This window comes from Caloenas nicobarica, chromosome 1 (assembly GCF_036013445.1).
Source record: "Caloenas nicobarica isolate bCalNic1 chromosome 1, bCalNic1.hap1, whole genome shotgun sequence".
Classification (NCBI taxonomy): Eukaryota; Metazoa; Chordata; class Aves; order Columbiformes; family Columbidae; genus Caloenas; species Caloenas nicobarica.
Genome location: NC_088245.1, coordinates 31059375 through 31084647, shown reverse-complemented (window position 1 = coordinate 31084647; position 25273 = coordinate 31059375). Strand labels below are relative to the sequence as shown.

The window sequence follows — 25273 nt, the reverse complement described above, 5'->3', positions numbered from 1 at the left end:
GGCCTCGGAGATCCGGGAGAAGGGCCGGGGCGGGCTGCACAGCGCGGCCGCCAGCGGCGACCTCGCCCGGCTGCAAGGAATCTGGTGGCGGAAGAGATTCCGCATCAACTCGCGGGACGCCAACAAGCAGTAAGGAGCGGGCAGTGCCCGTAGCGAAGATCCACGTGCCCTGGCTGGAAGAGCCAGCGAAGCCCAGCACGATCGCAAGCACCCTAGGGACAGGCCGGCTCCACAGCGCTGCCCGTACCGGAGGGCCGCCCGAGCTGGGACAGGGGCCAGCGGATGCGCCACTCTGCCTGCTCTGCCAGCCTGCTCCCTGTAGTGACCCTTCTGTGGAGCTCCGCAGGCCTTTGTGCAAGCAGAGACGGCTCCTTTCCTCTTGCCTGACTGTTGCCGGTCTTGCTTGAGCGGTACATGGAGCCGCAGAGCCACAGGGCACAGCTTCCCGTTGCTGCTAGAAATCCCATCTCCCCTGTCTCTAGGACACATCCGGTGCAGGACTCGCCGGGGGCAAAGCCAGGAGCTTACGCAGACTCCACGGTCTCCGTAGACTTACGTGGCCTCCAGAAGCTCCAGGCTGCCAAGACGCCATGTCCTTTGCTGTGCTGGGTGGCCGGGCAGGCCTGGCTGGAGGCAGGGACCAGTGCCTGGGCACAGGAGTCCGTTCGTGCAGCTTCATTGACACAGCTTAGGAGATGCCTCCTGGCTCAGCAGATGTGCTGAGGATTGTGCCTAGCCAGCCCCAGGCTTTGGGTGTGCAAGTGCTGCCACCGGCTCTGGCACGAGAAAGCTGGCTTTTGGCTTCCTTTTTGGCAGTTGAGCCTTGTGGCCCTAGGCGGTGGGCACCGCAGCCCGAAACGATGTCTTCAGCTGTCTTGTCTGTGTTAACTGGCTGTATTTAATTTCTAGGACGCCTCTGCATCTTGCTTGTGCGAACGGCCATGCAGATGTCGTTCGATTTCTGGCAGGCAAGAAGTGCAAGCTAAACCCTCGTGGCATGTTTAAGAAAACGCCGCTGATGCTGGTACGTGGAATACGTTAGGCTGTTGTACGTGGGGCTTGTCAGTGATGCACTGAGCGATACCTGCCTCGCGGGATTCTTTACGTAGGCCTGCGTAGAAACAGGTATGTTGCAGTCAGTGGGGAAGGAGCATATATTACGTAATCTTAGAAGACGCTCGTACTTTCCCGTGTCGCAAAGATGCAGGAGTTGTGAGAGAGAGAAATGTCCATGTTGGAAGTTACTCCTCCCTTGTGGCTTGTTTCCAGGCAGTACAGCATCAGCACAAAGACTGCGTGACTGCTCTGCTGGAGCACGGCGCCAACCCCAACCACAAAGGTGCTGGTGGCAACACTGCCCTTCACATGGCTGCTGTCATGCCCAGCAAATCGATGGTGGAGCTCTTACTCGAGCACAATGCCCATATTGATGCTCGGAATGACGTAAGCTTGGGCTTTGGGTAAGGCTTCTCTTCCCCAAACTCGCTTGACTTTCCTGTGTTCTTCTAAGGGAGACGATTTCTCCTTTCAGTTGGGATATACTCCTCTTGCCGTTGCAATCATCGAGCGCCGTGAAGAGATGGTTGAGTTCCTCCTTCAAAACGGAGCTGACGTGAACGCTCGAGATAAGTGTCAAAGGTGAAGTTTTGTCAAAAGCGTGCGTGGGACTCCTGAGCATTGTTCCGATTGGATTGTTGGGAGCTATAGGAATGAGCTTTGAAAAAGAACCAGGAGCTGCCCAGAAGGAGCTCGTTCTGTGCCACTTGGGAAAGCAGACCCACACTCTGCTGCTCTCTTACCTCAGGGGATGATCTCTGCACTGAGGACTGCAAGAAAGCGTTGGCTGTGGTGCCAACACACGCACACGTGCGCGTGAGCGTGCACACACATGCACGCATGCACACAGGCACACACACACACAGACCTCCTGAGTCTGCTCTGGGGAGACGCTTGGCCTGGAGGCCTCCTGAGGTCCCACCACACTCAATTGTCCGACGCATCCACACGTTTTGCTGTAATTTCACTCTGCCTGTAGGAGGGGAAACGAATTGTTTGAGGAGCAAAGGAGGAGTCAAGTAAGGGCAAGTCAATGTCTGCAGAAGCTGATCTATTTCCTATGGTTTCTTGGACGCTTTAGGACCACTCTTAAGATTGCCGCTTATGCTGGGAATACGAATGTAGCACGGCTTCTTCTTCAGCATGGTGCTGTTCTTTCTCATCACGGCAAGGACGACTTCACAGATATGGGTTATCTCGATCAGTTTACTTCTGGGTAAGTGTTTGACATCCTTGTTAGAGCAGCTGCATTGTCAGCATGTCCGCGCTGATGTACAGCCCTTTTTGCTTGAATGGGGTGTTGAGACCTTTTCTGAAGCTGGGCTCAGTGACATCTTCTGATGCATCTCCTTCCGTGGAGTAAAAACCCACAGCTTTCGGAACAAAGCATGCTTGACGATTGCTCTAGCAAAACAAGCGGTTGGTTCCTTCGCTGCAGGCTTCTGGCACAGTAGCAGTCTTGCGCTAATGCACCGTTTTGCGTAGCAGCCTTGGCCTGGAGCATGTTTTTACTGTTTTCTTGTTTCTTTGGGGTTTTTTGTTTTGTTTTTACTTCTGCTTATGAAGCAACCCTGAAAGTGGTCTCTCTCCAGAGCCCCAACTGCCCCTCTGCCAGGGTTGTTAGAACATGACACCTGTGCAATGTAGTTAACCCCTGCAGTGCTTGGAATGCAACCGCAATCTTTGTTGGCCTCTTGGCATCCCACTTAGGAGCTCTCTACACTCTCGGGGCCTCAGAATAAGGATGGGAATTTCTGAAACCCTTCAAAGTCCGGAAGGAGTTTCAGGAGACGTTACCCCAGCTTGGCGTGAAGAGTGGCTGCAGCATTAGTATAGCATCCCACTGAGGTAGAAGCCTTGTAGTTAGATGTCAGTCTCGCTGGCCCCCAAAATGGAGAAGAGGGGGGTTTATAACATGAGACTGTAGCCAGCAGGGGTGAATTACCCCATCAACAGGAACAGGCACCTGTACTGTGAACATGCCTGTAGTGAGTACTTCAGTCTGCAACAGGACTGCAGTCAGTTCTGTGTACGTGTGTGTGTGTGCGCGTGTGTGTGTTACCTTTCGCACCTGGTTCTGAATATGTGTACGATGGCTCCAGAATGGCTGTTGCACTTCCAGTAGAGAGCGTATGCAAGTATGGGGGTACGTTCACCAATTTCGTTTCCTTCCTTTTTGTATATAGTCTTTCTAAGATCCTGGAGGAATACGCAAGAAGTAAAAGGACAGGAGAATGCTCTGTAGGAGGCACAGGAGGTGCAGCAGTACCTGAGATCTCTTCCTCTGGGACGACTGCTGCCCCTCCCCTGGGAGCACCTGTGCAGATTGGAGCAGGTAGGATCTCCCACCGTGGAGGAGGTGATGAGGACAAATCGCTGTGGCCTGAAGGGGAATGAGAACCCTTTGTTAAAGGCAGGGCCCATGGGATGGGAGAAGGCACAGTAAAATAAGCACTCACAACTGCATCGTGCCTCTTATTTCCTTTGAAGGTGCCTTGCCAGAAGCTGGAGCACAGCAAGAGGAAGATTTTGATTCCCTGTCTGATTTTGAGGTACCTTCTCTGAAGGTGGGGCCCGGCTGGGCGTGCTTACTTTTTGGCTCTTTACCTTCTGCTGCTGCTTCTGACTCAGGCTTGGAAACCCAGCATCACTTAGGTTGAAACAGACCCTTAAGATCTTCGAGAAGGAGTCTGTGTCACTTCTAACGCATGTCTTTTAATTTACACAGACGGACTCTGAAGATGCAATGGAACTGTTGGATTCCGTGCTGCTTCCATCTGCAAAGCAACAAGGAGTGTGTGTGCAGCCTGTCGAGGAGGAGGAGTGCCACAATGGTAATTTCCTGACAGACTAAATGGTTCCCTTTGTAAGCTTCTCTGGAGTGAAGTGGATGGGGAAAAGCAGATTGAAATAAGCGCTCACAGCAGCGTGGTGCTTCTTACCTCTTTGTAGGTGTGTTGCCAGCAGCAGGAGCAGCACAAGAAGAAGACGACGACGACTCCCCTTTTGATTCTGAGGTAGAATCCTAGCATCACTTAGGTTGGAATAGAGCCTTAAGATCATCGAGTCCAAGCGTATGGTTGAAGGGTGACTCAACCACTTCCCTGGGCAGCCTGCTGCAGTGCTCGATACCTCTTTCAGTGAAGAAACTTTTCCCGATAACCCATCTAAACCTCTCCTGGAGCAACATAAGGCTCTTTCTTCTTGTCCTATTACTGCATATTTGGCAAAAGAGACCGACACCCACCTCGCCACAACCTTCATTCTGGTAGTTGTAGGGAACGATAAGGTCTCTCCTCGGCCTCCTTATCTCCTCACTGAATAGCCCTGCTTCCCTCAGCTGCTCCTCACAGGACCTCTTCTCTAGACCCTCCACCAGCTTCATTGCCCTTCTTTGGAAGTGCCAGGTTTAACATGTATCTTTATATTTACACAGACGGATTCTGAGGGTCCAACAGAAGTGTCAGCTGTCGTGCTGCTTCCACCTGCAAAGCAACAAGGAGCGTGTGCGCAGCCTGTCGCAGAGGGGCGCCACAATGGTAATTTCCTGACAGACTAAATGGTTCCCTTTGTAGCCTTCTCTGGAGTGAAGCGGGTGGGGGAAAGCAGATTGAAAGAAGTACTCTCTGCAGCGTGGCGCTTTTTACCTCTTTGTAGGTGTGTTGCCAGCAGCAGGAGCAGCACAAGAAGAAGACGATGACTCCTCTTTTGATTCTGAGGTAGAATCCTAGCATCGCTTAGGTCAGAATAGAGCCTTAAGGTCATCGAGTCCAAGCGTATGGTTGAAGGGTAACTCAACCGCTTCCCTGGGCAGCCCGCTGCAGTGCTTGATTACTCTTTCAGTGAAGAAATTTTTCCCAATATCCTATCTAAACCTTTCCTGGAACAACATAAGACTCTTTCTTCTTGTCCTATTACTGCATATTGGGCAACAGAGACTGACACCAACCTCGCCACAACCTCCTTTCTGGTAGTTGTAGGGAACGATAAGGTCTCCCCTTGGCCTCCTTATCTTCTGAATAACAGCCCTGATTCCCTCAGCTGCTCCTCAGAGGACTTGCTCTCTCGACCCTCCACCAGCTTCATTGCCCTTCTTTGGAAGTGGCAGTTCTAACGCGTATCTTTATATTTACACAGACGTATTCTGAAGGTCTAACGGAACTGTTGGATGCCGTGCTGCTTCCAGCTGCAAACCAACAAGGAGCGTGTGCGCGGCCTGTTGCAGAGGAGCGCCACAATGGTAATTTCCTGACGGACTAAATGGTTCCCTTTGTAAGCTTCTCTGGATTGAAGCGGATGGGGAATAGCAGAGTGAAATAAGCACTCCCAGCAGCGTGGCGCTTTTTACCTCTTTGTAGATGTGTTGCCAGCTGCAGGAGCAGCACAAGAAGAAGAAGATTTTGACTCCTCTTCTTTGGATGAGGTGCTTTGTCTTCCTGAGCTAACATAATTGTTACGCTTCTTAAGCCCAGCTGCTGAAACGCAGCGTGATGCTGCAGGGTTGCTGCAGATGCCTTTCCTCACTGTCTGTCGGTCTGTGCTCTTGCTCGCTCAGGTTTGTGCGCTGGAGAGAGAAGAGCTTCCGCTCAAGAAGGAGGCTTCGACACAAACCGATTGTCAAGGCGACAGTCAGGTGACTCTTAGGGCCTGATGCAGATATCTGTAAAGCAAGCCTGTCAGTGTCAGGAGGCCTGTTCTTGCTACGGAGTTCCTTTAGGAGTGCTGCTGAGAGGCAGTTTTTGAATTGGGACCTGAAGTCTATTTCGGACCTCATTCTGTTCCCGTTGTGAAGCAGAAGTGCTGCATAAAGAGGGAAAACAGTCGGTTAGAAAAAAGCCGGTGGCACAGCCTCTCAGCCTCTGTTCTGAGGAGGAAAATACGGAAGCCTTTTCTGTGTATTAGGAAAGAGAAAGCTTCATGATGAGCTGCGGATAGTTTGGGTGTGCTCAGCTGAGAAAGGTGCCAGCAGATGCCTGCTGGTGGTGGCCAAAATCTCTCATCTTTGAATTCACTGAGTCATAGAAGCATAGAATGGTTTGGGTTGGACAGGCCCTCTAAAGATCATTTGGTCCAAGCCCCTGCTGTGGGCAGGGACATCTTCCAAAGATCAGGTTGCTCAACACCCCGTGCAGCCTGACTTGGACAATTCCAGAGACGGGGCATCCACAACTTCTCTGGGCAGCCTGGTCCAGTGTGCCACCACCCTGGTTCCAACCCTCTGATCATTTCTGTGGCCCTCCTCTGGACCCACTCTAACAGGCCCATGTCTTCCTTATGCTGGGGACCCAAGAGCTGGATGCAGTAGTCCAGGTGGGGCTCACAAGAGCAGAGCAGAGCAGAAGGGGAGAACAACCTCCCTCCAGCTGCTGGCCATGCTGAAGATCAATCTAATGATATGATCCCAGGCCTAAAAGCATGTGTCCTGTTGTCATCTTCTTATTGACTTCTCCATGCTCATGCAACACCGTTTCTTTAGCGACGGTTCACATGGCTGCAGCAGGAGTTTGCCAACACTTTCAGAAAGTACTCCCTGGCAGAAGCTTCACTTGAAGCCGAGAAGCGCTACAGCAGGGGCCTGCAGGAACAGAAACTGCAGCTGCAGAAGGAACTGGACAGCTCTAAATCTCAGGTAGGGAGAAAGCCTGTCTCTTGTCTCTTGGCAGGGGCCCAGGCCTTTTCTGTTGCAAACCAGAGTGAGGAACAGAGCCTTAGTTGGGGGTCCGCTCCTTTTTATCAAACCTAAGCTGACTGCTGGCGATTCTTGCTTTGGTTTGACAGCTGCAGGAACTGCAAGAACGGCTTATCCGGAGCGAGTGTTATGCCGAGTCCCTGGAGAATGCCATAGAGAATAAGGAGAGGGAGCTAACAGCTTCCAGGAACCTGCAGAGCCTTCTGGTCACATCTTCTGGAACTGCGGCTATCCCAGAGCTGGAAGAACGCCTGCAACAGTAAGGAAGTCACACAGTGGGGCAAGGCTTTGCTTTCTGCGATTGCGGGAAAACAACTGGACTGTCTTCCTGCATCCCGGCAAGATACTACTACATGGTTTTCAAAGATGCTTTTGTTTTAGATGAGGTTCTATCACACTCTTCCTTTGGGATTTGTGGTCTTGCGGACTTCTGTGATAAGACCTGTACTTCTTTTTCAGGCTCCAAGTTGGAATGGCCAGGCTGGAAGCCACAGCCCAGCAACAAGCCAAGACCATTGAGGCCCTTCACAAAGACCTGCAAGCCTCTGCCTCAGTAAGCTAGTCAGAACCTTCCCTTTTCACGAGCTACCAGAGCCTAGGTCCATATTCGGGTGGGGAAATTTGAAGAAGAGGTTTTCCCAAAGAGCCTGGGAGAGACCATTTCATCTGTTCTACTGACTACAGGCTGCCCTGAAAGTCCTGCTGCCTCACTCCCCAGCTTTCTGGCTTTGAGAGTTGCCCCATGAGACTACAGCCGGTCCTACTTTAGTCCCACCTAATGCCGTCTTTGTTAAGGACTTGACAGACAGGGACTGGCTTCGCTGTGTTCTGCTTTAGAACACTTGTGAGGTTGAGACCTCAGGCAGCACTTCAGACAGTGGCTGTGGAGAGGCATTTGGTACCTTCAGCTGCAGACTTTCCTTGGGCTGTGGTGGTGCCGAGCGCTTCATCCTGAAGGCCTGACTTCTTTGGAGAAATCTGTCTGACGTTCTGCATAGGGATCCTGTTCCTGTGCTCTGTGTGTGAAGTATCTTTGTATTTTGAAAGCGTGGGAGCGAAAGCAGGGAATCGAAGAGGCCGTCTGAGAAGAAACGCCAGTTGGAAGCGCTTCCGGAGAAAACACGGAGAAGTAATGGCGCACTGGAGGAAGAACCTACCAGGCATGGCTTTTTAGTGATTTAAAAAAACCAGCACGTTGAGTAGTAGTCAAGCGTTACTGAACTCTTAACGTAACAGCACATACTAACCGCTTGGGAGCAAATTCAAGCCTCATGTTCCATCTTGTAAGGCGCTTCTTTGCACGAGTCCCTGGTTTTAGAAAGTTACACGAGGCCTTGCAAATGCAGGCTGCCTGCAGTTCTGCTGGGAGGGAAGGAAGTCTTTTCTTCCTCTCTTCAGGTGAACTTTGAGCCCTCCAAGTGATGTGTGGCACTGGAGCGCTGGCTGCTCTCAGCAATTCCTGGCCTGTCAAGCGCATTACAGATGAAGCAAGCCATGGCTGTGCTGCTTACCTAAGAGGAGGTGAAAAAGACCGACTGTTGCTTTATGTCACACTTTCCTTACTAATTTGCTGTACAGCTTGGAGACGCTTCTGGAGGCATCTCAGACAAAGGTGATGGAATACGCAGGGAGGAAGAGAGAGTCCCAGCCCAGTGTCCAGAGAGACATGAAGAAGAGCTGTTCTGAGGTGGCCCAGCAAGCTGGTAAACAAAGAAGAAAGGTGAGCTCTGGTTCGTTTGGTGGACTGGAGGTGATTCCTTTTTCTGCTGGAACCTGTATGATTCTCGTCCTATACTATTTTCCATGTTGCTGATTATCTGTTAGCTGTATTTTGCAATTGATTGAATTCTCTTGATGCTCCTGCTGCCGTTGTAGCATTAGATGGTGATGACATTGAGGAACACGGATGTAGTTATCCTGATGGCTAAAAGCCACGAGCCAGGAGTCCCAGCAGGGCTGCTGAGCTCAATGGCCTCTCCAAGCAGGATGCAGTCCCAGGGGCGCCAAGCGAGAAGAGCGGAGCGGGTCGTCATCATAGCCCGGGATTTTAAAACATTTTAACATTCTGTCAGCAGGTGACAAATGCAGTCTCGATGGCCTCCCACCTTGCGGATTTCCACAGAAGTGAGTAACTTCAGAGCTCTCTCTTTGGCTTGCTTTTGGTTTGCCGCCTACAAGTTGTTGACGTTTCCCAACAGCTGGAGATTCAGTTGAAACAACACGTGCAGCAGGCAAGATCAACCCAGGACCTGCGAGAAGTTTTTCCGCTTTGCCTGGGGCTCAGGGAGAGCCAGTCCAGAACCCAGGATTAGGCTCAGAAGTCATTTGGGACTCCCTCGGTAGGTCACAGCCCAGTAAAGCAGTCTAAAAGAGAGATGGGAGAAAGAGCTGGCCAGGAAACAAGGCAAAAACCACAAGGAGTTGATCCCTATCTCCATGGAACACAATTTTCCACTTGTGGCTGTAGCCCACAGGCTGTAGCTTTGTTGTTGACACATTTGAGTGTTCGGTTTTTGGTATCTGGATCTGCGCATTAGTGCTGTACTTCCAGAAGCCACTTCCCAGTACAGCCTTTGGCCCAGCCTGCTGTAAAACTAATACAAAGCCTTTTCTTTTCCCACGCTTCCCCAGTCACTGCTGAACCTCCGCCATTAGCAATGAGAAGATGCTGGAGCAGAGGAAGTGTCGCTGCCAGGAAACAGAGAGCACACAAGGGACAGGAATGAAGCCTGCAAACCTTTCCATTCCACCTTGTGCAGCCATTGCCCTGCATCTAGTTCCAGTTGTTCTGTTGCAGCTTGCTATTTAATAAACTGTGTCGTCTAGTCCGTGTCTTCGTTTTGCTGCCCAACTGGAGCGCTTGGGACCTCGCGGGTTTGGATGGGGACAGTCCTATCTTTGAAGGCTCACTCAGGCTCTCAACCCATGTGGGCACTTAACAGAATCACAGGAGCACAGAATGTTAGGGATTGGAAGGGACCTCAAAAGATCATCTAGTCCAATCTCCCCGCTGGAGGAGGAACGCCCAGATGAGGCTAGACAGGAATGCGTCCAGGAGGGTTTTGAATGTCTCCAGAGAAGGAGACTCCACTACCTCCCTGGGCAGCCTGTTCCAGTGTTCTGTTACCCTCACTGAGAAGAAGTTTCTTCTCAAATTTAAGTGGAACCTCTTGTGTTCCAGTTTGAACCCATTACCCCTTGTCTTATCATTGGTTGTCGCTGAGAAGAGCCTGGCTCCATCCTCGTGACACTCACCCTTCACGTATTTAGAAACATTAATGAGGTCTCCCCTCAGTCTCCTCCAAACTAAAGAGACCCAGCTCCCTCAGCTTTTCCTCCTAAGGGAGATGCTCCACTCCCTTCATCATCTTTGTTGCCCTATGCTGGACTCTCTCCAGCAGTTCCCTGTCCTTGAACTGAGGGGCCCAGAACTGGATACAATAATCCAGAGGCGGTCTCACCAGGGCAGAGTAGAGGGGGAGGAGAACCTCTCTCGACCTCCTAACCACCCCCCTTCTAATACACCCCAGGATGCCATTGGCCTTCTTGGCCACAAGGGCACAACGCTGGCTCACGGTCATCCTCCTGTCCACCAGGACCCCCAGGTCCCTTTCTCCTACGCTGCTCTCTACTAGGTCATTCCGCAACCTATACTGGAACCTGGGGTTGTTCCTACCCAGATGCAAGACTCTGCACTTTCCCTCGTTATATTTCATTAAATTTTTCCCCGCCCAACTCTCCAGCCTGTCCAGGTCTCGTTGGATGGCAGCACAGCCTTCTGGCCTGTCAGCCACCCCTCCCAGCTTGGTGTCACCAGCAAACTTGCTGACAGTGCACTCAGTTCCCTCATCCAAGTCACTGATGAATATACCGAATAATACTGGCCCCGGTACTGACCCTCGAGGCACTCCACTAGATACACGTCTCTCTCTGTCCTTGCTCTGAAGGAATATCAGTCGTGCAGACGTCTGCAACAGGGAGCACACATCTGTGTCCTTTTCCTCTGGGGAGCCCTGAGCCATGATTGTGCTCAGATCGGGGACTAGCGCTGAGCTACTGCTAATAATCAGTTACCAGACTCTTCCCGCCTTTCTAGAGCAATCCTCCTGGTGGTCTGGGCAGAAGGTGGTGGTTGAGCTTCTGGTAGCCATGGAAGCTTTGCAGCTCCCACAGGGATCTGATGGATTTGTAGCCCACCGAGGGGAAAGGTGCGAAGAAGTGGGCAAAAGCTGGAATGGGGGAATGCCACCTCAGCCTAAGGAAAAACATTTTCTCTTGTGGGGGTGGTGAGAGAGCGGTGTCAGGGAGCAGCACAGGCATGCTGCTCCCTTGGGGACGGGGAGCACAAGGGGGTCCCATAGCCAGCCGGGCAGTCCCGGGCAGGCAGACGGCGCAGCCAAGAGCCCAGAGGGACAAGCAAGTGCCCGGTGAGGCAGCGGCTCTGAGGGCAAGCTGAGATGTCAGGCCAGGCCGGGCTGGGGATCAGGCCCAGTGCTGGCAGGCAGGCTCAGACGCAGCCCAGTGCTGGCCAGGCAGGGCCACGGGGAGGTCGAGGGCAGGTCTGGAGCACCGAGGGCTGTGGCCAGGACCAGGCAGAGCTGAGACAGAGGTGGAGACAGGGATGGCCTGACAGAGCTGAGACAGGGCCTGGCGGCCTCTGCCTGCGCCTCAGTGGGCCTCCTTGTCCCATGGGCTGGAGGCCCCAGACACCTGGCCTGGGGCCTGAGGCCCCAGCTCAGCCTGCTGGTGGCTTCTTTGTGCCACAGAGAGCTTGCGAAGTCTCCACACTTGGCGATGCTCCAAACTGGATGTGGCCCTATATCACCTGCCCTGGCTGACCCTGCTTTGAGCAGGGCAGGGACCGACGAGGTGGGCGAGACGAGGCTCCTTCCACCCTCGATGATGCTGGGCTTTTCAAGGCACAAATGTCTCCTGTGGTCCGGAAACTTCAAGCTGCAGGCCCGCTTTCCTTCGGCTACACCTCCTGCCCGACTAAATGAGCCTTTAGCCCGATTCTGACCTCAGCTTAGCTGCAACCGTAGTCTTCCTCGGGCTACATGCAACAGACAAAACAACCGCAGACTGTAGCCAGCATCGCCAGGCACAAAGATGGCAACAAGCTCCTCAGACACCAAGTCATGTTGCGAGGTCTGATGCCACCAGTGAAGAATGGCCATAGAGTTAGCCAAGGGAATCTTGATTTCTAAGCCCTGCTTTGAGACCTGCAAGTGCAGAAGCAGCATCGTGCTTCAGGTCTGGCTGGGCAGCAGTGGAAGCGGCCAGCTCTGGAGGTCCACCTGGCCCAGTCCTCATTACTTCAAGTGCAAGGAGATAGCCAGCTAGGCATTACGACTTCGAGAAGCCGCCCTTCACAAAGATGGCAAAGCACACTTGGCAAAAACAGACTTGCCCCTCCAGGCAACCACCCTTCACATTGGTGAATGTTAAGGGATCTCCGGGCTCTAACAGCAAAACAGCCTTTAGAAGATACCAAACGTACCTTCAAACTGTAAATTGGACCCATTCTGCACATAACTCAGAAAGAGACCTCTGCCCAGGAACAGTCCTGCAAACTCCCCATAAAGGCCAAGGAAATAAGCAGCAGTAAGTTCCGTGGTGATGTGCAAGCAGGTGAAATCTGGCTGCTTAGCAGTCTGCTCAACCCCTCTGCAACACCTGAGCACAGCACTTGCCCTGATGTTGGGGGTGTGCAGGGAGAGAGACAGCTCCAGTGACAGAGAGCACTAGAGAGGACCAGAATGGTTCTGGCCCTCCCTCCTCCTGTCCACCACCAGGTCGCTGCTAGGCAGTATGTAGCTTCTGAACTCCAACACCGGCGTCACAAAAAGCCTGACTCAGCATCTCTTCCCTAGTTGGCAGCAGGTAGCGTCAGGGAACGCAACACATCTGACCGAAAGCAATTCTTTTCATTCCTGCATGTCTTGCACTGGTTCCCCACAGTGTGTGGGTGTCGGTGCTGGAAGCACCCAGGGAAAGGGTGCACATGGGTCTTGTCTCCACGCAGGAGACTCTCTGGGCACATCACTGCCCCAGCCACCCTCCATGTTTCGCAGCAACAGCTGATGAGAGCACAGCAATCAAGTGCAAGGCAATATTTTCTTTGCTTGCTATCATGTCCACCCCACAGCTGCTGCCAGCTCTCTCTCTCCCACAGACGTGGGACTGCTGCCTCCACCTCAGCACTCGAGACAAAAGCGGATCTCTCCTTCACAGAGGAGAGAGGCCCGAGCTGCCATTAGCATGAGGTGAGGCAGCTACACAACCCAGATAAACCCTGCAGTGCTTGTAGTGAGCACTTCAGTCTCCAGCAGTAGTGCAGTAAGCCCTGCGTGCGTGTGTGTTTGTGTGTGTGTGCGCGTCTGTGCCTTACTCTTTATCAGCTGGCTGTGAAGATGTGTAGGATGGCTCATGAACGACCGTTGCTCTTCCAGTACACAGTGTATGCAAGTGTGGGGGTATTGATATCGAAAAGTCAGCAAAAAAAGACTCTCTAACACTGTTTTGAAAGTCTTAAACACCAGGCACTTTTATTACAGTACGCCGGACGCTCGGAGGATTGCTCCTCTAATCGAGCGTGTGCGTGATTTGCACTTTTTGGTATTTATTCCATATACCTGTTGCATATTCATTTGTCTCTACCGCTCAGTTACTACATTAAGCCTAAATTATTTACATAACCCCACCCTTTCCCGGAAGTCCATCTTTGGTATTCGAGAGTCTTCATCGGGGGTCTCTAGTGGTCCCCGGCAGTCTTTGCACCTGGTGCCCCCCCCGGTGTCAGCTTCTTGACCTAGTTTCTTCGGCAAGCATATTGTCATTTTGTGCTGCTGCTCAGCAAAAGTCACGTACCCCGCTCTTCGTTTAGTGGAATATTCCGCTTTCCCAGCTTGCAAGCCAAGGATAGCCCACTTTGCCTCATGTCCAGTCTCTCTAGAGCTATCGTTTCTCTGTTAGGTTTCTGTTACATTATGCCTGGTCTTGCTACATCAGGCCTAGTCTTGTTACATTATGCCTAGGTGTTTCTACAGGATTTTTGTTCCTGTTATCAGTATCTTTACCAAATGCATTTCCTTCCTTTCTGTATGTAGCCTTCCTAAGCAGCTGCAGCAATATGCCGGCTGTGAAAGGACAGGAGAATATCCTGCGGGAGGCCCACAAGGCCCAGCAGTACTTGACAGCTCTTGCTCTGGGACAACTGCTGTCCTTCCCTTGGGCACCCCTGCACTGACCGGAGCAGGTCGGATCCTTCACCAAATGAGATGTTTGGGGTCCTGGACAGTGAGGACGAGTGTTGCGGCAGCATTGAAGGAAGGCTGTAGGAAATCACTGCAGACGTAGGAGAGGGGCCAGTATACAAGATGAAGAAGTAACATGGCCTGTGAGGCTTGACATGAGAGCCAAAGCAGTCCACTCCTTTTTGTCAAAATTAAGCTGACTACTGGGGATTCTTGCTGTGATTTTAAAGAAGAGGGAGAGGGAGCTAACAGGTGCTTTCACCTCTGGCCGCCACGAAGCAAATGACTGTGTGTTTGTGTCTGTGCAGCGGCTGTCAACAAGCCCCTCTGTGTCCACTCCTACTGCATTTTACTGCACAGGGGGGCGCATCCTTCAACATTTTGTTCCTAAGGAGCAGGCAAATTGGTCTCCTGAATAGCACATATGCTGTAAATGGCACATTTTCAAAGACAGGTCTTGGCCTCCCTCTCAATAACCCACCCACTCTTGCATGCAAAATGTACCTGCCCTGCAGTCCAGCAGACTGCAAATGTACCTGCCCTTCAGTTTCTAAGGTCGGGCTTGCTTGGGGTTTTGGCTTCAGGTGGCACTGAACACAGTCAGAGCCTACTGCTTCAGCATGACGCAATCTGGTGACACAAGGCAGGGAAGGAGGGGGAAGCCACGTGGCAAGGGACCTCGAGATTCCCACAGAAGTCACTTGTCTGGTCTTTTTGGGCTGTCTAGCAACAGTGGGACAGGGCGAAGCTTTGCTGCGCGCTCAGCGCTTCCTCAGCAGCCCCGTCTGTGGCCACCCCCGCCGTATTCTCCCCCAGAACCGCGCCCGACGCAGACGGACGCATCCTTCAACAGTCTGCACACGGCAGCGAATTGGGCTCCTGAACCGCAGCTGTGCAAATGGCGCATTGGCAAAGGCACTTCCCGGCCGCCCGGCCCCGCGGGAGCCCCAACGCCGGAGCCGCAGCCCGCTCGCCCGGGGCCGGCGTCCCCCCGCCCGCGGTGACGCCCCCGTCCCTCCCGCGGTGACGCCCCCGTCCCTCCGGCTGTGACGCCCCGAGCTGCCGCTGTGAAGCCGCCCCCTGCAGGCGCCGGCGCTCAGTGCTGTCGCCGCCACAGCGGGACCGGCAGCGCGTGTGTGGTTCGGAGCGTCGGGAGCTGCGACCCGCTCGGGACTCGCCTCTTCTCGGCTCTTCTCGCCTTCTCAACGCCCTCTACAACTGTCCGCCCGGGGCTCGGTTCTGGGCTGCTCTTGCCCTCTCCGCGCCCTCTACAACTGTCCGCCCGGGGCTCAGTTCTGGGCTTCACTTGCCCTCTCCGCGCCCTCTACAACTGTCCGCCCGGGGCTCGGTTCTGGGCTGCTCTTGCCCTCTCCGCTCCCTCTACAACTGTCCACGAGGGGCTCGGTTCTGGGCTTCACTTGCCCTCTCCGCGCCTCCTCTCCTTGCTCTCCCGGGGCTCGGCAGAGTCCACCGGGCGCCTCCTGCGGCTGCTCACCCCGGAGCGGGCTGTGCCCTCGTCGCCGCGAAGCATGCAGTGCTTCATGGCATTGCTCAGGAGCGCGCGGGAGCGGCCGCCGTCCGACAGCGCTTGCGCACCCAGCACCGCCGGGGCCTCGGAGATCCGGGAGAAGGGCCGGGGCGGGCTGCACAGCGCGGCCGCCAGCGGCGACCTCGCCCGGCTGCAAGGAATCTGGTGGCGGAAGAGATTCCGCATCAACTCGCGGGACGCCAACAAGCAGTAAGGAGCGGGCAGTGCCCGTAGCGAAGATCCACGTGCCCTGGCTGGAAGAGCCAGCGAAGCCCAGCACGATCGCAAGCACCCTAGGGACAGGCCGGCTCCACAGCGCTGCCCGTACCGGAGGGCCGCCCGAGCTGGGACAGGGGCCAGCGGATGCGCCACTCTGCCTGCTCTGCCAGCCTGCTCCCTGTAGTGACCCTTCTGTGGAGCTCCGCAGGCCTTTGTGCAAGCAGAGACGGCTCCTTTCCTCTTGCCTGACTGTTGCCGGTCTTGCTTGAGCGGTACATGGAGCCGCAGAGCCACAGGGCACAGCTTCCCGTTGCTGCTAGAAATCCCATCTCCCCTGTCTCTAGGACACATCCGGTGCAGGACTCGCCGGGGGCAAAGCCAGGAGCTTACGCAGACTCCACGGTCTCCGTAGACTTACGTGGCCTCCAGAAGCTCCAGGCTGCCAAGACGCCATGTCCTTTGCTGTGCTGGGTGGCCGGGCAGGCCTGGCTGGAGGCAGGGACCAGTGCCTGGGCACAGGAGTCCGTTCGTGCAGCTTCATTGACACAGCTTAGGAGATGCCTCCTGGCTCAGCAGATGTGCTGAGGATTGTGCCTAGCCAGCCCCAGGCTTTGGGTGTGCAAGTGCTGCCACCGGCTCTGGCACGAGAAAGCTGGCTTTTGGCTTCCTTTTTGGCAGTTGAGCCTTGTGGCCCTAGGCGGTGGGCACCGCAGCCCGAAACGATGTCTTCAGCTGTCTTGTCTGTGTTAACTGGCTGTATTTAATTTCTAGGACGCCTCTGCATCTTGCTTGTGCGAACGGCCATGCAGATGTCGTTCGATTTCTGGCAGGCAAGAAGTGCAAGCTAAACCCTCGTGGCATGTTTAAGAAAACGCCGCTGATGCTGGTACGTGGAATACGTTAGGCTGTTGTACGTGGGGCTTGTCAGTGATGCACTGAGCGATACCTGCCTCGCGGGATTCTTTACGTAGGCCTGCGTAGAAACAGGTATGTTGCAGTCAGTGGGGAAGGAGCATATATTACGTAATCTTAGAAGACGCTCGTACTTTCCCGTGTCGCAAAGATGCAGGAGTTGTGAGAGAGAGAAATGTCCATGTTGGAAGTTACTCCTCCCTTGTGGCTTGTTTCCAGGCAGTACAGCATCAGCACAAAGACTGCGTGACTGCTCTGCTGGAGCACGGCGCCAACCCCAACCACAAAGGTGCTGGTGGCAACACTGCCCTTCACATGGCTGCTGTCATGCCCAGCAAATCGATGGTGGAGCTCTTACTCGAGCACAATGCCCATATTGATGCTCGGAATGACGTAAGCTTGGGCTTTGGGTAAGGCTTCTCTTCCCCAAACTCGCTTGACTTTCCTGTGTTCTTCTAAGGGAGACGATTTCTCCTTTCAGTTGGGATATACTCCTCTTGCCGTTGCAATCATCGAGCGCCGTGAAGAGATGGTTGAGTTCCTCCTTCAAAACGGAGCTGACGTGAACGCTCGAGATAAGTGTCAAAGGTGAAGTTTTGTCAAAAGCGTGCGTGGGACTCCTGAGCATTGTTCCGATTGGATTGTTGGGAGCTATAGGAATGAGCTTTGAAAAAGAACCAGGAGCTGCCCAGAAGGAGCTCGTTCTGTGCCACTTGGGAAAGCAGACCCACACTCTGCTGCTCTCTTACCTCAGGGGATGATCTCTGCACTGAGGACTGCAAGAAAGCGTTGGCTGTGGTGCCAACACACGCACACGTGCGCGTGAGCGTGCACACACATGCACGCATGCACACAGGCACACACACACACAGACCTCCTGAGTCTGCTCTGGGGAGACGCTTGGCCTGGAGGCCTCCTGAGGTCCCACCACACTCAATTGTCCGACGCATCCACACGTTTTGCTGTAATTTCACTCTGCCTGTAGGAGGGGAAACGAATTGTTTGAGGAGCAAAGGAGGAGTCAAGTAAGGGCAAGTCAATGTCTGCAGAAGCTGATCTATTTCCTATGGTTTCTTGGACGCTTTAGGACCACTCTTAAGATTGCCGCTTATGCTGGGAATACGAATGTAGCACGGCTTCTTCTTCAGCATGGTGCTGTTCTTTCTCATCACGGCAAGGACGACTTCACAGATATGGGTTATCTCGATCAGTTTACTTCTGGGTAAGTGTTTGACATCCTTGTTAGAGCAGCTGCATTGTCAGCATGTCCGCGCTGATGTACAGCCCTTTTTGCTTGAATGGGGTGTTGAGACCTTTTCTGAAGCTGGGCTCAGTGACATCTTCTGATGCATCTCCTTCCGTGGAGTAAAAACCCACAGCTTTCGGAACAAAGCATGCTTGACGATTGCTCTAGCAAAACAAGCGGTTGGTTCCTTCGCTGCAGGCTTCTGGCACAGTAGCAGTCTTGCGCTAATGCACCGTTTTGCGTAGCAGCCTTGGCCTGGAGCATGTTTTTACTGTTTTCTTGTTTCTTTGGGGTTTTTTGTTTTGTTTTTACTTCTGCTTATGAAGCAACCCTGAAAGTGGTCTCTCTCCAGAGCCCCAACTGCCCCTCTGCCAGGGTTGTTAGAACATGACACCTGTGCAATGTAGTTAACCCCTGCAGTGCTTGGAATGCAACCGCAATCTTTGTTGGCCTCTTGGCATCCCACTTAGGAGCTCTCTACACTCTCGGGGCCTCAGAATAAGGATGGGAATTTCTGAAACCCTTCAAAGTCCGGAAGGAGTTTCAGGAGACGTTACCCCAGCTTGGCGTGAAGAGTGGCTGCAGCATTAGTATAGCATCCCACTGAGGTAGAAGCCTTGTAGTTAGATGTCAGTCTCGCTGGCCCCCAAAATGGAGAAGAGGGGGGTTTATAACATGAGACTGTAGCCAGCAGGGGTGAATTACCCCATCAACAGGAACAGGCACCTGTACTGTGAACATGCCTGTAGTGAGTACTTCAGTCTGCAACAGGACTGCAGTCAGTTCTGTGTACGTGTGTGTGTGTGCGCGTGTGTGTGTTACCTTTCGCACCTGGTTCTGAATATGTGTACGATGGCTCCAGAATGGCTGTTGCACTTCCAGTAGAGAGCGTATGCAAGTATGGGGGTACGTTCACCAATTTCGTTTCCTTCCTTTTTGTATATAGTCTTTCTAAGATCCTGGAGGAATACGCAAGAAGTAAAAGGACAGGAGAATGCTCTGTAGGAGGCACAGGAGGTGCAGCAGTACCTGAGATCTCTTCCTCTGGGACGACTGCTGCCCCTCCCCTGGGAGCACCTGTGCAGATTGGAGCAGGTAGGATCTCCCACCGTGGAGGAGGTGATGAGGACAAATCGCTGTGGCCTGAAGGGGAATGAGAACCCTTTGTTAAAGGCAGGGCCCATGGGATGGGAGAAGGCACAGTAAAATAAGCACTCACAACTGCATCGTGCCTCTTATTTCCTTTGAAGGTGCCTTGCCAGAAGCTGGAGCACAGCAAGAGGAAGATTTTGATTCCCTGTCTGATTTTGAGGTACCTTCTCTGAAGGTGGGGCCCGGCTGGGCGTGCTTACTTTTTGGCTCTTTACCTTCTGCTGCTGCTTCTGACTCAGGCTTGGAAACCCAGCATCACTTAGGTTGAAACAGACCCTTAAGATCTTCGAGAAGGAGTCTGTGTCACCTCTAACGCATGTCTTTTAATTTACACAGACGGACTCTGAAGATGCAATGGAACTGTTGGATTCCGTGCTGCTTCCATCTGCAAAGCAACAAGGAGTGTGTGTGCAGCCTGTCGAGGAGGAGGAGTGCCACAATGGTAATTTCCTGACAGACTAAATGGTTCCCTTTGTAAGCTTCTCTGGAGTGAAGTGGATGGGGAAAAGCAGATTGAAATAAGCGCTCACAGCAGCGTGGTGCTTCTTACCTCTTTGTAGGTGTGTTGCCAGCAGCAGGAGCAGCACAAGAAGAAGACGACGACGACTCCCCTTTTGATTCTGAGGTAGAATCCTAGCATCACTTAGGTTGGAATAGAGCCTTAAGATCATCGAGTCCAAGCGTATGGTTGAAGGGTGACTCAACCACTTCCCTGGGCAGCCTGCTGCAGTGCTCGATACCTCTTTCAGTGAAGAAACTTTTCCCGATAACCCATCTAAACCTCTCCTGGAGCAACATAAGGCTCTTTCTTCTTGTCCTATTACTGCATATTTGGCAAAAGAGACCGACACCCACCTCGCCACAACCTTCATTCTGGTAGTTGTAGGGAACGATAAGGTCTCTCCTCGGCCTCCCTATCTCCTCACTGAATAGCCCTGCTTCCCTCAGCTGCCCCTCACAGGACTTCTTCTCTAGACCCTCCACCAGCTTCATTGCCCTTCTTTGGAAGTGCCAGTTTTAACATGTATCTTTATATTTACACAGACGGATTCTGAAGATGCAATGGAACTGTTGGATTCCGTGCTGCTTCCATCTGCAAAGCAACAAGGAGCGTGTGCACAGCCTGTCGCAGAGGAGCGCCACAACGGTAATTTCCTGACAGACTAAATGGTTCCCTTTGTAGCCTTCTCTGGAGTGAAGCGGGTGGGGGAAAGCAGATTGAAAGAAGCACTCTCTGCAGCGTGGCGCTTTTTACCTCTTTGTAGGTGTGTTGCCAGCAGCAGGAGCAGCACAAGAAGAAGACGATGACTCCTCTTTTGATTCTGAGGTAGAATCCTAGCATCGCTTAGGCCAGAATAGAGCCTTAAGATCATCGAGTCCAAGCGTATGGTTGAAGGGTAACTCAACCGCTTCCCTGGGCAGCCCGCTGCAGTGCTTGATTACTCTTTCAGTGAAGAAATTTTTCCCAATATCCTATCTAAACCTTTCCTGGAACAACATAAGACTCTTTCTTCTTGTCCTATTACTGCACATTGGGCAACAGAGACTGACACCAACCTCGCCACAACCTCCTTTCTGGTAGTTGTAGGGAACGATAAGGTCTCCCCTTGGCCTCCTTATCTTCTGAATAACAGCCCTGATTCCCTCAGCTGCTCCTCAGAGGACTTGCTCTCTAGACCCTCCACCAGCTTCATTGCCCTTCTTTGGAAGTGGCAGTTCTAACGCGTATCTTTATATTTACACAGACGGATTCTGAAGGTCTAACGGAACTGTTGGATGCCGTGCTGCTTCCAGCTGCAAACCAACAAGGAGCGTGTGCGCGGCCTGTTGCAGAGGAGCGCCACAATGGTAATTTCCTGACGGACTAAATGGTTCCCTTTGTAAGCTTCTCTGGATTGAAGCAGATGGGGAATAGCAGAGTGAAATAAGCACTCCCAGCAGCGTGGCGCTTTTTACCTCTTTGTAGATGTGTTGCCAGCTGCAGGAGCAGCACAAGAAGAAGAAGATTTTGACTCCTCTTCTTTGGATGAGGTACTTTGTCTTCCTGAGCTAACGCAATTGTTACGCTTCTTAAGCCCAGCTGCTGAAACGCAGCGTGATGCTGCAGGGTTGCTGCAGATGCCTTTCCTCACTGTCTGTCGGTCTGTGCTCTTGCTCGCTCAGGTTTGTGCGCTGGAGAGAGAAGAGCTTCCGCTCAAGAAGGAGGCTTCGACACAAACCGATTGTCAAGGCGACAGTCAGGTGACTCTTAGGGCCTGATGCAGATATCTGTAAAGCAAGCCTGTCAGTGTCAGGAGACCTGTTCTTGCTACGGAGTTCCTTTAGGAGTGCTGCTGAGAGGCAGTTTTTGAATTGGGACCTGAAGTCTATTTCGGACCTCATTCTGTTCCCGTTGTGAAGCAGAAGTGCTGCATAAAGAGGGAAAACAGTCGGTTAGAAAAAAGCCGGTGGCACAGCCTCTCAGCCTCTGTTCTGAGGAGGAAAATACGGAAGCCTTTTCTGTGTATTAGGAAAGAGAAAGCTTCATGATGAGCTGCAGATAGTTTGGGTGTGCTCAGCTGAGAAAGGTGCCAGCAGATGCCTGCTGGTGGTGGCCAAAATCTCTCATCTTTGAATTCACTGAGTCATAGAAGCATAGAATGGTTTGGGTTGGACAGGCCCTCTAAAGATCATTTGGTCCAAGCCCCTGCTGTGGGCAGGGACATCTTCCAAAGATCAGGTTGCTCAACACCCCGTGCAGCCTGACTTGGACAATTCCAGAGACGGGGCATCCACAACTTCTCTGGGCAGCCTGGTCCAGTGTGCCACCACTCTGGTTCCAACCCTCTGATCATTTCTGTGGCCCTCCTCTGGACCCACTCTAACAGGCCCATGTCTTCCTTATGCTGGGGATCCAAGAGCTGGATGCAGTAGTCCAGGTGGGGCTCACAAGAGCAGAGCAGAGCAGAAGGGGAGACCACCTCCCTCCAGCTGCTGGCCATGCTGAAGATCAATCTAATGATATGATCCCATGCCTAAAAGCATGTGTCCTGTTGTCATCTTCTTATTGACTTCTCCATGCTCATGCAACACCGTTTCTTTAGCGACGGTTCACATGGCTGCAGCAGGAGCTTGCCAACACTTTCAGAAAGTACTCCCTGGCAGAAGCTTCACTTGAAGCCGAGAAGCGCTACAGCAGGGGCCTGCAGGAACAGAAACTGCAGCTGCAGAAGGAACTGGACAGCTCTAAATCTCAGGTAGGGAGAAAGCCTGTCTCTTGTCTCTTGGCAGGGGCCCAGGCCTTTTCTGTTGCAAACCAGAGTGAGGAACAGAGCCTTAGTTGGGGGTCCGCTCCTTTTTATCAAACCTAAGCTGACTGCTGGCGATTCTTGCTTTGGTTTGACAGCTGCAGGAACTGCAAGAACGGCTTATCCGGAGCGAGCGTTATGCCGAGTCCCTGGAGAATGCCATAGAGAATAAGGAGAGGGAGCTAACAGCTTCCAGGAACCTGCAGAGCCTTCTGGTCACATCTTCTGGAACTGCGGCTATCCCAGAGCTGGAAGAACGCCTGCAACAGTAAGGAAGTCACACAGTGGGGCAAGGCTTTGCTTTCTGCGATTGCGGGAAAACAACTGGACTGTCTTCCTGCATCCCGGCAAGATACTACTACATGGTTTTCAAAGATGCTTTTGTTTTAGATGAGGTTCTATCACACTCTTCCTTTGGGATTTGTGGTCTTGCGGACTTCTGTGATAAGACCTGTACTTCTTTTTCAGGCTCCAAGTTGGAATGGCCAGGCTGGAAGCCACAGCCCAGCAACAAGCCAAGACCATTGAGGCCCTTCACAAAGACCTGCAAGCCTCTGCCTCAGTAAGCTAGTCAGAACCTTCCCTTTTCACGAGCTACCAGAGCCTAGGTCCATATTCGGGTGGGGAAATTTGAAGAAGAGGTTTTCCCAAAGAGCCTGGGAGAGACCATTTCATCTGTTCTACTGACTACAGGCTGCCCTGAAAGTCCTGCTGCCTCACTCCCCAGCTTTCTGGCTTTGAGAGTTGCCCCATGAGACTACAGCCGGTCCTACTTTAGTCCCACCTAATGCCGTCTTTGTTAAGGACTTGACAGACAGGGACTGGCTTCGCTGTGTTCTGCTTTAGAACACTTGTGAGGTTGAGACCTCAGGCAGCACTTCAGACAGTGGCTGTGGAGAGGCATTTGGTACCTTCAGCTGCAGACTTTCCTTGGGCTGTGGTGGTGCCGAGCGCTTCATCCTGAAGGCCTGACTTCTTTGGAGAAATCTGTCTGACGTTCTGCATAGGGATCCTGTTCCTGTGCTCTGTGTGTGAAGTATCTTTGTATTTTGAAAGCGTGGGAGCGAAAGCAGGGAATCGAAGAGGCCGTCTGAGAAGAAACGCCAGTTGGAAGCGCTTCCGGAGAAAACACGGAGAAGTAATGGCGCGCTGGAGGAAGAACCTACCAGGCATGGCTTTTTAGTGATTTAAAAAAACCAGCACGTTGAGTAGTAGTCAAGCGTTACTGAACTCTTAACGTAACAGCACATACTAACCGCTTGGGAGCAAATTCAAGCCTCATGTTCCATCTTGTAAGGCGCTTCTTTGCACGAGTCCCTGGTTTTAGAAAGTTACACGAGGCCTTGCAAATGCAGGCTGCCTGCAGTTCTGCTGGGAGGGAAGGAAGTCTTTTCTTCCTCTCTTCAGGTGAACTTTGAGCCCTCCAAGTGATGTGTGGCACTGGAGCGCTGGCTGCTCTCAGCAATTCCTGGCCTGTCAAGCGCATTACAGATGAAGCAAGCCATGGCTGTGCTGCTTACCTAAGAGGAGGTGAAAAAGACCGACTGTTGCTTTATGTCACACTTTCCTTACTAATTTGCTGTACAGCTTGGAGACGCTTCTGGAGGCATCTCAGACAAAGGTGATGGAATACGCAGGGAGGAAGAGAGAGTCCCAGCCCAGTGTCCAGAGAGACATGAAGAAGAGCTGTTCTGAGGTGGCCCAGCAAGCTGGTAAACAAAGAAGAAAGGTGAGCTCTGGTTCGTTTGGTGGACTGGAGGTGATTCCTTTTTCTGCTGGAACCTGTATGATTCTCGTCCTATACTATTTTCCATGTTGCTGATTATCTGTTAGCTGTATTTTGCAATTGATTGAATTCTCTTGATGCTCCTGCTGCCGTTGTAGCATTAGATGGTGATGACATTGAGGAACACGGATGTAGTTATCCTGATGGCTAAAAGCCACGAGCCAGGAGTCCCAGCAGGGCTGCTGAGCTCAATGGCCTCTCCAAGCAGGATGCAGTCCCAGGGGCGCCAAGCGAGAAGAGCGGAGCGGGTCGTCATCATAGCCCGGGATTTTAAAACATTTTAACATTCTGTCAGCAGGTGACAAATGCAGTCTCGATGGCCTCCCACCTTGCGGATTTCCACAGAAGTGAGTAACTTCAGAGCTCTCTCTTTGGCTTGCTTTTGGTTTGCCGCCTACAAGTTGTTGACGTTTCCCAACAGCTGGAGATTCAGTTGAAACAACACGTGCAGCAGGCAAGATCAACCCAGGACCTGCGAGAAGTTTTTCCGCTTTGCCTGGGGCTCAGGGAGAGCCAGTCCAGAACCCAGGATTAGGCTCAGAAGTCATTTGGGACTCCCTCGGTAGGTCACAGCCCAGTAAAGCAGTCTAAAAGAGAGATGGGAGAAAGAGCTGGCCAGGAAACAAGGCAAAAACCACAAGGAGTTGATCCCTATCTCCATGGAACACAATTTTCCACTTGTGGCTGTAGCCCACAGGCTGTAGCTTTGTTGTTGACACATTTGAGTGTTCGGTTTTTGGTATCTGGATCTGCGCATTAGTGCTGTACTTCCAGAAGCCACTTCCCAGTACAGCCTTTGGCCCAGCCTGCTGTAAAACTAATACAAAGCCTTTTCTTTTCCCACGCTTCCCCAGTCACTGCTGAACCTCCGCCATTAGCAATGAGAAGATGCTGGAGCAGAGGAAGTGTCGCTGCCAGGAAACAGAGAGCACACAAGGGACAGGAATGAAGCCTGCAAACCTTTCCATTCCACCTTGTGCAGCCATTGCCCTGCATCTAGTTCCAGTTGTTCTGTTGCAGCTTGCTATTTAATAAACTGTGTCGTCTAGTCCGTGTCTTCGTTTTGCTGCCCAACTGGAGCGCTTGGGACCTCGCGGGTTTGGATGGGGACAGTCCTATCTTTGAAGGCTCACTCAGGCTCT

At 52.6% G+C, this 25273-nt stretch overlaps 2 protein-coding genes across 2 annotated transcripts; both read left to right on the top strand.

Annotated features, from left to right (window-relative positions):
* Positions 1-590: 590 nt before the first annotated feature.
* Positions 591-9113, top strand: LOC135984486 (POTE ankyrin domain family member B-like). Its single transcript, XM_065626857.1, has 17 exons — positions 591-659; positions 836-1024; positions 1270-1443; positions 1532-1638; positions 2138-2272; positions 3243-3391; positions 3547-3623; positions 4493-4595; positions 5415-5479; positions 5612-5689; positions 6533-6685; positions 6835-7004; positions 7205-7298; positions 7793-7905; positions 8324-8465; positions 8821-8869; positions 8944-9113. Exons 1-17 carry the CDS (start codon positions 591-593, stop codon positions 9111-9113), a joined length of 2037 nt encoding a protein of 678 aa, XP_065482929.1.
* A 7087-nt stretch (positions 9114-16200) lies between these two features.
* On the top strand, positions 16201-24722 carry LOC135984413 (POTE ankyrin domain family member B-like). Its single transcript, XM_065626742.1, has 17 exons — positions 16201-16269; positions 16446-16634; positions 16880-17053; positions 17142-17248; positions 17748-17882; positions 18853-19001; positions 19157-19233; positions 20804-20906; positions 21025-21089; positions 21222-21299; positions 22142-22294; positions 22444-22613; positions 22814-22907; positions 23402-23514; positions 23933-24074; positions 24430-24478; positions 24553-24722. Exons 1-17 carry the CDS (start codon positions 16201-16203, stop codon positions 24720-24722), a joined length of 2037 nt encoding a protein of 678 aa, XP_065482814.1.
* The last annotated feature ends 551 nt before the right edge of the window (positions 24723-25273 follow it).